Below are 13,125 nucleotides of genomic sequence, written 5' to 3' on the forward strand. Positions count from 1 at the left end.
TAGAAGGGACCGTAGGAAGGCTCTGACAACAACCCTTTCTGCTCTGCAGTGATCTGGATGTTCGAGTTGAGCGATAAGTACTCTGCTATCCTGGCAAGTTCAATACATGCAACCGGGACCTCCCGCCCACATTCACAATAAACAGCGCAAGCGAGAGCACAAATGACATGGAGGCCTCTGGAACTATCTTCTGCAGCTTCCATTACAATACATACATTCCTAACAGATTAAGAGAACCTGTTACACGAGCCGGAACTCCTCTCCTTCCAACCTCCCTTCAGCATCACCAGTCCAGCACCGCCAATACATGCGGCCAAGTCTAATGAAACAGAAGGATACAATCCTCCCGAGGAAACACAGTGCCAGCGTACCAAGGCATTACGTGGCATCAGCGAATCCGTCCGCCATTCGTCATCAAGTGGCTTGAAGAAAAGCTATTCGCAACCCAAATATGGGAGCGACCAAACCCGTCCAGCGCCAGCTCCTAAAATCGACTGAAAGGATCTTAACACGCCACCGCCGGAATGCTCGGCGCTGCTATCTTCAGCATCAGCGCCTCTGAGAACACGATTACGACTCTGCGCCGGCGGGCGAGGCGGTACCTTCACCCTGTCCGGAGCGGAATCCTCTTCCCCGTCCTCCCCTTCCCCGTTGTCCTGCACGGTCACCACGATATCCCCCTCGGCCACCTCGGCCGCCACGCCCGCCCTCGCTGTCGGATGCACCTCCGCTGCGGTAGCCGCCTTGAGCACCGCCGCGGTTGCTAGGGCCCCAGTTTCCAAAACGACCTTGTCCCTGCTCGCGATAGATTCTGACTGTCGGTTTGGTCTGGTCCTTATTACTCCTAATCTCAGGAGACACCCGGTTGTATGCTGCCTGCATATCGGCGGCGCTGGTGAAATGAGCGATGTAGAAATGTTTCTGCCTCTCAACTTTTTCCACTTTAGGCCTATCTTCATCAGCGAGGAGTGTTTTGGCCTCTTCCTCATCCTTCACACCAGCAATGTACAGTGCCTTGCTTTCTTTCTTCTCCACAGGCTCTTTGGGCGCGGGTGATGCCGGTCCTTTCTCTGGCGCCGCCGTTCCGTTCGGTTTGACCTCACTTGGGATCGCCTTCTCCGCAGCAGCATTTACCGGGGCGCTTGGTTGCGGGCTCGATGGTTTTGGAGCGTCCTTGGTTGTCGCTGGGCCAGGTGATGGTCCAGTGCGTGCCGGTTGCGAGGTAGCCTTGGTTTGCGTTTGTCCAACAACCGGCGGTGTCGCAGCGGCTGGCCTAGGTTGCGGAGTTCCGGTCGGAGGGGCGCGCACCAGGGCAGGCGCTTGCGGTGGCGCTGGGCTTGGGGCAGCTGGCTGGTTCGTTGCTGCGGCCGGCGGTTGTGCGGCCTGACCCTGAGGAACAACCTTTCCGCCTCTATGAGCAAAATTGAATCCTTGAGCTCGCATCTCAGTGCCGATTCTGCCTCCATCAATGTCAAGAACAAGCCAACCATATGCCGCATCGGCCAGGTTGAAATTCCACATATTCTTGAATGCACTCTCGTCGATGACGCCGCTCTGGGGGCCTGGTGCGGGTCCGCCGAAAGGATTACCGCCATTGGCAACAGTAGGCATCTTATTGACGATATCAAGGGCCAGGTTGAGCAGTCGCTGTTGCGACTCGCTTTCCGCCACCGCGGGCTCGACCTCGGATTTGACGGTTTCCCAAACGTCGTTGAAAGAAGCCTTTGAGGCAGCAAGCTTCCCTCTGTAGTGGTCAAGGGTCGGATTGACGCTGAACTCGTTGTAGGAGCTGCCATATCTGAAGTGCAAACCAGCGGAGATGGAGAAGTCGGCCTTAAGTGTTACGGAAAGCTGATTCAGCAGACCCTCACGGGCTGGAGAGGCATGCGTGACAAAGATACGTGTCTCGGTTGGGTCGTACACGCGATGGGCCGTGTCCACGAGCTCTCCCATTTGCAGGAGAGTTGTCCACATTGTGCCTTGCCCTCCCGCAATCGTGGTCCTACCCTCGCCATTGTCGAAGAGCTTGTGCATGACCACAGCGCCGCCAAGACCAAGGAGACGAAGCTTGACGCCGCCGACATCCAGCAAGCGTGAATGGGCCTCATCAATGATATGGAGATTGTCAATCTTGTACTCGCCCGATCTCAACTTTTCCAAAACCTGAACATCCTCACAAGCTCCCCATACCGTGTACACAGGTACGTTGAGCGTGTAGGTCTTGTTCAGAAAGAGCGGCAGTTCCGACAGTGGGAGACCTTGTTCGCGGAATTTGTCTTTGACGGATGTTTGGGGCGGGACCGCGGCGATGGAGCGCTTGACGGGATCGGACAATAGCGGGGAGTATTGGGCCACGTGTTTCAGGGTCCTAAGCAGGTCAGCGCCGGAGATAAGCAAGCGGTCTGCGCAAACTCACTTCTCCGCTATGCGGTCAAGCGAACGATCGTCATAGAAACCGAAGTCACCAGTGTGTATGATGTAGTTTGCTCGAGCTTCGGAAGCAAGCTGGTTCAGGGACTGCAGGTTGCCTGGTGAAGGTCAGTTGGCTGGCGAGGCAGAGGGACAACGGACGGTATCTGACCTCTTACATCTGCAATGCAGAGAACCCTAACGCTTCCGGACTGAATGACACGGCCCTGGTTGGGGAGTAGTGGAATAGCGCCGGGGGTGGGACCAGATGGAGCTCCGCCGTTGGGCATGTAGCTGCCCGCATAGGAGCGTGGTTGGTTCGGCGTTTGCTAGGGAAGGTCAGAGTAAAGCCCAGCAATGGAGAACGCTGCAGAATGGTTGAGCTCACCGAGGCCATGGAACACGAAGGGAAGTGCGGAAGGAGTGGGTAATCGAGGGAGGTCGGGCGATGGGCTGAGTGAGGTGCTGCTCTAAAGGAGCGGGCGAGCGGGGGTATCTCAGGGTAAATGAAGGGTCAAGGAAAACAAGGACAGCAAGCCCGATCGGTCGTTGGGGCAGATGGAGGAGATGGAGGATGGGGCAAGTTGTTGGGTTGGGGGCAACGTCCAATGTTCAACGTTGTGTTGCATGGGTCAGAAAAACAGCTGGGCGCGCTAAGCCTTTTTGGGCGCCTGAGAGCTTGGCCCATCACACCTCGAGCTGTTGATTCTCATTGCTTCACTCACTTCATGTGCCTGGCTCACCTTCTTCTTCCTACCGCTGATTAGGCATCGGTTGCCTCCTGGAAGCCTGGATGGACTATCACCGGAGAGTTCTACTACGCCTCTACCCTCGCCTCTCGACCGATGGATACCCTCCGACCGGGCCGTTGCACTCGTCAACATGAGCTCGCATAGCCCTATAACCTCACACTCTCTCGACGATCTTGCATGGTTTCACCATCAATTGACCAAAGGAGAATTGCATAGACGCGTGGCGGTTCGACTGATGCGTCAATGGAGGGCGGTTGAGCTCTCTGTAAGGAGTGCGCCCTGACCTGGGTGACAGCTGGGTTTAAGGTCGGCACCACAGCGGAGGCGCCGCGGGAGGACACATCTGCATTACGAATCTATGGGATGGGCCGGGGATGCAATTCTGGGACAGCGCAATTGAGCGACAACCCATTGTTGGGGGAGCTCATCGCCCCTCTGAGGTTTCTGAGCGCACTCCAGGGCTCCTCCTCTCGGTCTTGCTCTCGCCGAGGTTTTGCCGCCCGGCTGGACCCCTGCCCCGCAACACCTTTTTTTATTTTCAAGAAGCCCAAACTTTCCACCGCTCCCCCCTCAATACACAAATTATTCCTGCGTCTTTCGCGGATTCGCGACTGACTGCACTCGCCACAGGTTGCTTTTGATTTTCCTGGCAAAGCAACTCCCATAATGGACGAGCAGGAGTTTGTGTCGCTGCTCGACAGTCTGCTCCAGCGTGAGTCTCTTTCCAGCCTCTCTCACCGACAAACTACTGACATCGCCTCTGTAGCTGACACCGAGCGTGTCAAGGCCGCGACTGCCACCCTCAACAAGAACTACTATACATCTCCGGCCTCGTTGAATGCTTTGGTTCACATTTTGTGCAGCCACCCCAAGTGGGAACTCCGTCAGCTGGCTGCAGTCGAGGCCCGAAAATTGGTCTCAAAGCACTGGGAACATTTGCCCGCCGATCAGAAGAACAATGTGAGGAATCAGATTGTTCAGTCCACCCTCAACGAGGACAACAAACTCGCGCGTCATGCTGCCGCCCGCGTCATCACCGCCATTGCAACCGAAGACTTCGAGGATGGTCAGTGGCCCGAGCTGCCTGGCTATCTCCACCAGGCCTGCACAAGCTCCGACGTGAGACACCGCGAGGTTGGCACATACATCGTCTGGACAACGCTGGAAGTGGTCGGTGATGCCTTTCCCGGAAAGGTCAGCGACATGTACAAGCTCTTTGGTGTAACCATCCAGGACAACGAGAGCGCCGAGGTGCGATCCAACACCATGCTTGCCCTGAGCCGTCTTGCCATGCTGCTCGACCCTGAAGAGGATCCCAAGTCTCTAGCACAGTTCCAAGACGCAATCCCGGCGATGGTCGGCGTCTTGAAGCGCACCGTCGACGAGGGGGACGAGGAGCACGCTATGCAGGCTTTCGAAGTGTTCCAGACACTCCTCGGATGCGAATCCGCGCTGCTCCAGAAGCATTTCCGCGACCTGGTTCAGTTCATGATCGAGCTCGCGGCCACAACCACCGTTGAGGACGACTACAGGTGCCAGGCTCTGGCGTTCCTGATGCAGTGCGTGCGATACCGAAAGCTTAAGGTGCAAGGCCTCAAACTAGGAGAGGAGATGACCCTCAAGGCTCTGCAGATTGTCACTGAGCTGGGCGATCTCTCCAGCGACGACGAGGATGTCACTCCAGCGCGATCTGCGCTAGGTCTACTTGACATCCTTGCAACTGAACTTCCTCCGAGCCAGGTTGTTATTCCCCTGATGAAGGCTCTTGGCCAATATTTCTCTTCTCAGGACCCCGACTACCGTCAAGCTGGCATCCTTGCTCTTGGGATGTGTGTCGAGGGCGCGCCCGACTTCATCGCCACCCAGCTGCACGAGATCCTGCCACTGGTGCTCCATCTCCTGGAGGATCCGGAGCTCAAGGTCAGAGCAGCCGCGCTCAACGGTGTTGCCCGCCTTGCAGATGATCTCGCCGAGGATGTTGGTCGCGAACATGCCAGACTTATCCCTGCAATGATTAAGAACTTCGATTTGGCTTTAAACAATCTGCAATCAGCACATGACGAGCGCAACCTGCAGATCATTCGTGGCACCTGTCATGCCATCGATTCGTTGATTGAAGGCCTTGATCCTGAAGATGCTGGCAAATATGTTCCTGAACTCATGCCTCGCTTCAGTAAGCTTTTCAACCACGACGATTTCAAGTGCAAGGGCGCTTCTATCGGTGCCGTCGGCTCGCTTGCCTCCGCAGCCGAGAAGGCCTTCCTTCCTTATTTTGAGCAGACCATGAACGCCCTCTCACAGTACGTTCGTATCAAGGACAGCCAGGACGACTTGGATCTTCGTGGCGTGGTGTGCGACTCTATGGGCAAGTTCGCGACTGCCGTGGGTCCCGAACCATTCCAACCTTATGTGCTTCCCTTGATGGAGGCTTCAGAAGAAGCTCTTCACTTGGATCACCCACGTCTACGCGAGACAAGCTATATCTTGTGGAGCACGATGGCTAAGGTGTATGAGGAACAATTCGCTAAATACCTGCCTGGCGCTGTAAAGGGTCTGCAGGAATGCCTTGATCAGGAGGAGACGAATGAGGTTGAGCTCGGTGCTGAGGCCAGCGACTTAGTCGGCTCTGAGGTTGTCATTGATGGCCGCAAGATCAAGGTTGCTGCGGCAACCGATGACGACGATAGCGACCTCAACGAGGCGGCCATGGATGATGACGACTGGGATGATGTTGGCGTTACCGCCGTGGCTATGGAGAAGGAGATTGCCGCCGAGGTGTACGGAGACATCATCACGCACACTCGTCGCGAATACCTCCCGTACCTGGAGAGTACTGTAGCCAAGCTTTTGGAACTGGTCGACCACTCGTATGAGGGTCTCCGCAAGGCTGTTATCGGTACTTTGTGGCGCACCTACGCCTGCGTCTGGGGTATGGCCGAGGGTGACGGCATGGCGAAATGGAAGCCTGGCCTTCCCCTCCAGGTTGAGCCCTCTGAAGATCTCAAGAAGCTGGGTAACCTTGTCATGACTGCAACCATGGCGGTCTGGCAGGACGAGATGGATCGGTACGTCGTTTTCCTGATTTTATCGATGCGCTCTTTCGAGGATGATTCAACTTCGTTAATCCCAGCTCACTCTGACGCACAAGTTGCGATTGAGGCGAAAGCGATTCTGTTTCTGAGTTTAGCACTTTTTGTCGAAACCGTCGCGTTATCCCAGCATATTGGCTTACTGACATCTTGACTAGTGGTACGGTGACGGACATCAACCGTGATGTCGCTGCGACCCTCAAGCTTTGCGGTCCCGCTGCGTTGATGACGGAGAAGGGTCCTGTTGTTGCCGAGATTGCGCAGCAACTAGTCTCCATTATCACAAAGCGTCATCCTTGCCAGCAGGATTTGGGTGAAGACGCCGAGGAGGAGGTTCTTGAGGAATCCTCGGAGTATGATTGGCTTGTTGTTGAGACGGCTATGGAGGTCGTCACTTGCCTTGCGGTCGCACTTGGCCCTAGCTTCTCTGAGCTCTGGAAGATCTTCGAGAAGCCCATCATCAAGTATGCCAGCAGCCAGGAGTCTGCTGAACGTACAGCTGCCGTCGGAACTATCGCCGAATGCGTCGGCAACATGGCCGAGGGCTGCACACCGTATACCTCTAGTTTGTTGAAGCTGCTCCTCCACCGTCTCTCAGACGAAGACTATGAGACGAAGTCGAACGCCGTCTACGGAATCGGCCTCCTTTGCGAGAAGACAACGGATGATGCGGAGATTTTGAAGAATCTGCCCGCCATCTTCTCCAAGCTGGAGCCATTGCTGGACGCACAGGATCAGGCTCGCCTGCTGGATAACACAGCTGGGTGCGTGAGCAGATTGATCTCCAAGTACCCGGACAAGATCCCCATCAGTGAGGTGCTGCCTCGTTTGGTAGACCTGTTGCCGTTGAAGGAGGACTACGAGGAGAACAAGCCCATTTTCAGCATGCTTGTCAAGCTCTGTAAGTCGCCTGCCCTTTACTCATATGTTGCCGCTAACGTTGTTGTAGATCAAGCCCAAGAGCCTACGGTGCAGCAGTTGACGCCCCGGTTGATGCCTGTCTTCGAAAAGGTCCTTAGCCCTCCCGAGGATCAGTTGGAGGATGAGACGCGGGCTCAGCTCCTCGAGCTTGTCAAATATCTGCAAAAGTAAAAGGCGAATGGAGGGCCGATGGCCTGTTTTTGGGATACCCGGTAACTGATGTTTAATCATGATCAGGATGAGTATGTAGTCTGACAACATGAAATGCCCTATATCGAATGGTCTGGTTTGGCTTGAAATACATCATGTATTGCGTGACGCCATATTTGATGCGATGCTGTCAGTTTTTGATACGTTGGATTGGGGGGGACATCGGAATTCTTGGAGTGGGAGTACACGGAAGTGTGTACATATTGGTTTGAGCGGGGATCCGCCAAGGCAAATCGCACCAGCCACCGTCAACTGGTGCGTGACGTCGATCCGAGGCCGCGGTCCCTGCGCCACGCCAGTCATCCAACGCCGCCAGCCCTCTGTGAAGTGACGCACGACACCTAAACTACAAACATCTCTCGCGCCTTTCGCCCCTTCCTCCGCGCCGCAGGACTCCACCGCCTCGTCGTAGTCTCTACTTTCAAGACTGTCCTCTCCGCTTTTCCCACCGACGTCGCTGACTTCGTTCCTTCGTACCACCACCAGACGTTCATCGACCGCCATCCGATCGATCTGTATATCCTACCTCGTGTACCACATTCTTTCGCTATTTGGGGCTGGGTAGTCCCGAACCAGTCTCTATAACGTGGCCTTGCACCGTAAATCCCGCAGGCGCCCTTGCGGCGACCGACGACAGCGTCCTTCGTGATGCGCTGGTTTGATGGAGGAAGAGGAGCCATAGCAGCGGGCCTGCTCTCCATCCTTGCCGGCAACACTGTTGCAGCGCCGGACCTGACAACGAAGCATGAGCCTGGGCGCTGCGCAATACGCGGTCATTGCGGCTCCCAAGGTTTCTTCTCGCCCCAGTTGCCGTGCCCTGACAATGGACTCGCTGAGAGCCCGGATACCGAGGTGAGGAAGAAGCTGGTTGACATCTGCGGCGACCAATGGTCAGACACAGATGTCTGCTGCGAAGAAGAACAACTCGACGCGCTTAAGACAAACCTCGACCGTGCCGCGCCGATCATCAGCGCTTGTCCCGCATGCAAAGCCAACTTCTTCAACCTGTTCTGCACATTCACCTGCTCGCCAGACCAATCCTTGTTCATAAATGTCACCCAAACCGCGAAGAAGGGAGACAAATATCTCGTTACCGAACTGGATCACCTTGTCTCCATTGACTATGCGTCGACATTCTATGACAGCTGTAAAGACGTAAAATTTGGAGCTACGAACGGCAAAGCTATGGATTTCATAGGCGGTGGTGCTCAGAACTATACGCAGTTCCTCAAGTTTCTCGGGGACAAGAAGTTCCTTGGTAGCCCGTTCCAGATGAATTTTCCCTCGCCAAACGAGGAGAAATTCCCAGGTCTTGAACCAATGCACAAGGTTGCACACCCGTGCAACAGTACCGACGAGAGATACAGATGCGCTTGTCTGGACTGTGGCGGGTCGTGCGCCGAATTGCCCGAAGTGACAGAGGTCAAGCAGTGCCATGTGGGAGTGCTTCCCTGCCTGTCATTCGCAGTCATCCTTATCTACTCGGTATTTCTCGGACTGCTTTGCATTGCCGTGGCTGGACATGTCGCCTATCAAAAGCATTCCAAGCACAAGAACGAACGCCTCCGTCTCCTCCAGGATCTCGAACCGAGTGATGACGAGGACGAGGGCGATATCGTTCACAACGTATCCATGCTAGATCGGCCGACGAAACATTACTTTGTTAATACCTGGTGCGATCGCATGTTCAGCCGACTTGGATATGTTTGTGCCAGATTTCCCGCTATTACCATCGCGACGAGCGTCTTGATCGTGGGCCTGATGAGCTTGGGTTGGTTGCGGTTCACTGTTGAGCGAGACCCAGTAAAGCTCTGGGTGGCTCCAGATTCGCCTGCCGCCCAAGAGAAAAACTTCTTCGACGAAAAGTTCGGGCCATTTTTCCGCGCAGAGCAAGCTTTTCTAGTTAACGACACTGGCGAACATCCTGGTCCCGTCCTGAGCTACGAGACACTCGGCTGGTGGTTCGACGTTGAGAGCCGAATCCAGCGACTGAAATCGCTCGACAGTGGAGTAACATTGGACCGGGTCTGCTTCAAACCGGTTGGCGACGATTGCGTTGTGCAATCTGTGACTGGTTATTTCCAGGGCAACTTTGCTAATGTCGACCCGAAAAACTGGCAAGACACGTTGTTGGGCTGCGTTGACAATCCATCGTCTTGCCTTCCACCATTTCAGCAGCCCTTGGATCCCCACCTCTTGTTTGGCGGCATTAAGAACAATGTACTGGATGCGGAGACGCTCATCGTCACTTGGGTCGTCAATAACCACCCGGAAGGCACGCCGGAAGTACAGCGGGCCATGGACTGGGAAGATAGCATGAAGAATCTATTGCTCATGGTACAAGACGAAGCTCGGGACCGTGGCTTGAGGCTAAGCTTCAACACGGAAGTCAGTCTCGAACAGGAGCTAAACAAGAGTACAAACACGGATGCTAAGATTGTAGTACTCAGCTACATCATCATGTTCCTCTATGCGTCGCTCGCCCTGGGCTCCACAACCGTAACAGTCCGGACTTTCCTCCGCAACCCCGCCAACGCACTCGTCCAATCCAAGTTCATGCTCGGCATCGTCGGAATTCTTATTGTACTTATGTCTGTTTCCGCCTCGGTGGGTCTCTTCTCAGCCGCCGGCATCAAGGTCACCCTCATCATCGCTGAGGTCATACCCTTCTTTGTTCTGGCTGTCGGTGTTGACAACATCTTTCTCATCGTACATGAGTTCGAGCGTATCAATGTTAGTCACCCCGAGGCCACGATCCCAGAACGAGTTGCTAGAGCTCTCGGCCGGATGGGGCCCTCCATCCTGCTCTCTGCTATCACTGAGACCGTTGCTTTCTCATTGGGATGTGCCGTGGGCATGCCGGCTGTACGCAATTTCGCTGCATATGCGGCTGGTGCTGTCTTCATCAACGCTGTCCTTCAGGTCACAATGTTCACTGCCGTTCTTGCGCTAAATCAGCAGCGAGTCGAGGCAAACCGCGCAGACTGTTTCCCGTGCGCAATTGTTCGAAGGGCGGACCCCGGGTACCTCAACGGCGGCATTGGACATGGCGCTAGCGAGGAAGGTGGATTGCAGCGATTCATCCGCAAGACTTATGCGCCAACCATTCTTGGGAAGAAAACCAAGGTGGGTATCATTGCCGCATTCGTTGGTATTTTCACCGCTTCTGTCGCTTTGTTTCCCAAGGTCGAACTAGGTCTGGACCAAAGGATTGCGATACCAAGCGACTCCTATCTCATCCCCTACTTTAACGATCTTTATGACTATCTCGACGCAGGTCCTCCAGTGTACTTCGTCACCAAGGAGCTGAATGCCACCCAACGACAAGAGCAGAAGGCATTATGCGGTCGCTTCTCTACATGCGACCAAGAGAGTTTGGCCAACATCATCGAGGCTGAACGGAAGCGTCCAGAAATTTCATATCTCTCTGCATCTGCTGCCAATTGGCTTGACGACTTCTTTCTCTGGCTCAATCCTGAGAACTCCAAATGCTGTGTAGATGACAACGGCAAGCCTTGCTTCGAGAACCGCCACCCGGCTTGGAATATCACCTTGGCTGGCATGCCTGAAGGCATGGAGTTTATCAACTATCTCAGTCGCTGGATTGAAGCTCCGACGACGGAAGACTGCCCTCTTGGCGGGGCGGCTGCATACTCCAACTCCCTCATCATTGACAGCGATCATCTAACCATACCTGCATCGCATTTCCGCACATCGCATACGCCTCTCCGATCCCAGAACGATTTTATTGCCGCCTACAAGGCCGCTCGTCGCATTGCCCACGAGATTAAGAAGGATGTCGGTACCGAAGTGTTCCCCTACTCCAAGTTCTACATCTTCTTCGACCAGTACACCAGCATCATCCGGCTGGCAGGAGCCCTCATCGGCTCAGCATTTGCGGCCACTCTTCTTGTCACGGCAGTCCTCCTTGGCTCCGTGATGACTGCTATTGTCGTCACTCTTGTAGTCGCGATGACCGTCGCCGCCATCATCGGATCCATGGCTATCTTGGGTGTATCCCTCAACGCAGTTTCACTCGTCAATCTCATCATATGCGTCGGCATTAGCGTCGAGTTCACCGCCCACATTGCCCGCGCCTTTACCTTCCCTAGCCCCGCCACCATGGAACGTGCCCCGAGACACAAGTTCCGTGGCCGTGACGCTCGCGCTTGGACTGCTCTCGTCAATGTTGCGAGTTCCGTCATTTCGGGCATCACAATCACCAAGATTCTAGGCGTGGCTGTTCTAGCGTGGACGAGGAGTAAGGTGAGATTTTGCTCAATCATGCATGCCCTTGAAAGGAACTAATTCCATGTCTAGATTTTCGACATCTACTACTTCCGTGTTTGGGTGGCGCTAGTCGTGTGGGCTTCCACCCACGCTCTGATCTTACTACCCGTACTGCTCAGCTTGGTTGGTGGTAACGGTTACGTGGATCCGGAGAGCGACGGCGGGCTGGAGCAGGATCTGAGGAATAGACAGTATCCTGCGCTTCTGGGAGACGACGATGAAGATGACGATGACTATGACCATTTTGGAAGGGGGTGATGTATAGGTAGTGCTAGTTCGGCTTCAATGTAATATTTTCCATGCTTGGAATTTTCCGCACTTCGCTTGCGAAGCCGCTTGCGTTTTGTTATATGCACTCGAATGCATATCCGAATTCGCCACCGCGCTCATGATTGAAGAAAGTCTTGTTGAGGGAGAAGATAGTCCTGCATGTTGGCCACCTCAATCTACGGATGGCCATATTCTATTGGCAGCTTAACTTTTAACTCGGGCATTCAACAGGACATGGTGTTAGGCACAGCCCCAGACCACACCGGTCCACCAGGGGCTGTATAGCCCTTCCTTCCCTGCTGAATCATCCACAACTCGGTCAAGATGCCTTCCGTGTCATCGGGATCATATGCCCCCGGCAGAGCCACACCCGTGGGATTCTCCTTCCCGCCGCCCGTGACGCGAATCTGCGTACAAGACGGGTAGAACTGGGCACCCATGCGCGTACCAGCAACATGCAGGCCCAGAATCTCGTGTCGAAGGAGATACTCGCCATCCGCAATGGTCGGCGGAATGGTCACGGTCCAAGTGGCTCCATTCCGAGCGAGGCAGTCGGAACCCCAGGGGATGTTTTTGGAGGGGTCGTACGCCATCTGGTCGATCTTGAACCACACGTTGCCCGTGTCGCCTTTGAAGGTGCTGCAGGAGGGAGTGCATTTGGCCATGTAGGTCATTACGGGGCCCGAGTGCGAGGAGCCCCATTGGTCCCAGATGAATTTGCTGGAGATGGGGAGTGTTAGCTTGGCTGTGTTGGCTTGTGGGGAAGAGAGGCGGATGATGGGGGGTGTCGTACACTTTGCTTCCGGCTTTCACGTCGATGATGCCGGTCGCGGGGATGTTACCGCCTTGGTTGCATCTATGAGAGGTCAGTAAATGAGCCGTTTGATCGCATGCGGGGGAACACTACGTACGTGATGTCTTTGGATGTGAAGTCCGCTACTGGACCCACGTCCTTCACGCGTCTGACATATCGCGTGGGAACCGTGGTCAAGTATTCATCTTGCCCAACCTGCCACGCGGGATACTTGACTCCGTTGTATTCGACGTTCTTCAGATAGCCGTGTGCATTCGCAACTGCACCGAATGCGGCGTTGAGAAAGGCGACTTGGGCGATCCAGTGGACCATGGTCACGGTAGATGCTATTGGCGTCGAGGGCTCGAAGTTGCAATGGTTCCATTGTAAA

At 54.9% G+C, this 13,125-nt stretch overlaps 4 protein-coding genes across 4 annotated transcripts; 2 read left to right on the plus strand and 2 right to left on the minus strand.

Annotated features, from left to right (window-relative positions):
- Nucleotides 1-169: 169 nt before the first annotated feature.
- EI97DRAFT_499145 (uncharacterized protein) lies at nt 170-3,004 on the minus strand. The gene is made up of 4 exons (XM_033802590.1): nt 2,798-3,004; nt 2,582-2,738; nt 2,417-2,528; nt 170-2,368 (listed from the first exon to the last, which is right to left on the minus strand). Exons 1-4 carry the CDS (start codon nt 2,804-2,806, stop codon nt 571-573), a joined length of 2,076 nt encoding a protein of 691 aa, XP_033657314.1. The 5' UTR covers nt 2,807-3,004; the 3' UTR covers nt 170-570.
- A 632-nt stretch (nt 3,005-3,636) lies between these two features.
- EI97DRAFT_186946 (ARM repeat-containing protein) lies at nt 3,637-7,391 on the plus strand. The gene is made up of 4 exons (XM_033793561.1): nt 3,637-3,873; nt 3,928-6,226; nt 6,409-7,151; nt 7,200-7,391. Exons 1-4 carry the CDS (start codon nt 3,828-3,830, stop codon nt 7,340-7,342), a joined length of 3,231 nt encoding a protein of 1,076 aa, XP_033657315.1. The 5' UTR covers nt 3,637-3,827; the 3' UTR covers nt 7,343-7,391.
- Nucleotides 7,392-7,722: 331 nt separating this feature from the next.
- EI97DRAFT_430795 (niemann-pick C1 protein precursor) lies at nt 7,723-11,980 on the plus strand. Its single transcript, XM_033797776.1, has 2 exons — nt 7,723-11,647; nt 11,702-11,980. Exons 1-2 carry the CDS (start codon nt 8,030-8,032, stop codon nt 11,927-11,929), a joined length of 3,846 nt encoding a protein of 1,281 aa, XP_033657316.1. The 5' UTR covers nt 7,723-8,029; the 3' UTR covers nt 11,930-11,980.
- A 185-nt stretch (nt 11,981-12,165) lies between these two features.
- EI97DRAFT_464963 (glycoside hydrolase) lies at nt 12,166-13,067 on the minus strand (the record flags this gene model as incomplete). The annotated part of the gene is made up of 3 exons (XM_033801449.1): nt 12,166-12,661; nt 12,735-12,797; nt 12,853-13,067. The coding sequence occupies 3 exons, from the start codon at nt 13,065-13,067 to the stop codon at nt 12,166-12,168; spliced, it is 774 nt and encodes a 257-aa protein (XP_033657317.1).
- Nucleotides 13,068-13,125: the final 58 nt, after the last annotated feature.

The sequence above is a fragment of the Westerdykella ornata genome, assembly GCF_010094085.1.
Source record: "Westerdykella ornata strain CBS 379.55 unplaced genomic scaffold EI97scaffold_3, whole genome shotgun sequence".
Taxonomy (NCBI): Eukaryota; Fungi; Ascomycota; class Dothideomycetes; order Pleosporales; family Sporormiaceae; genus Westerdykella; species Westerdykella ornata.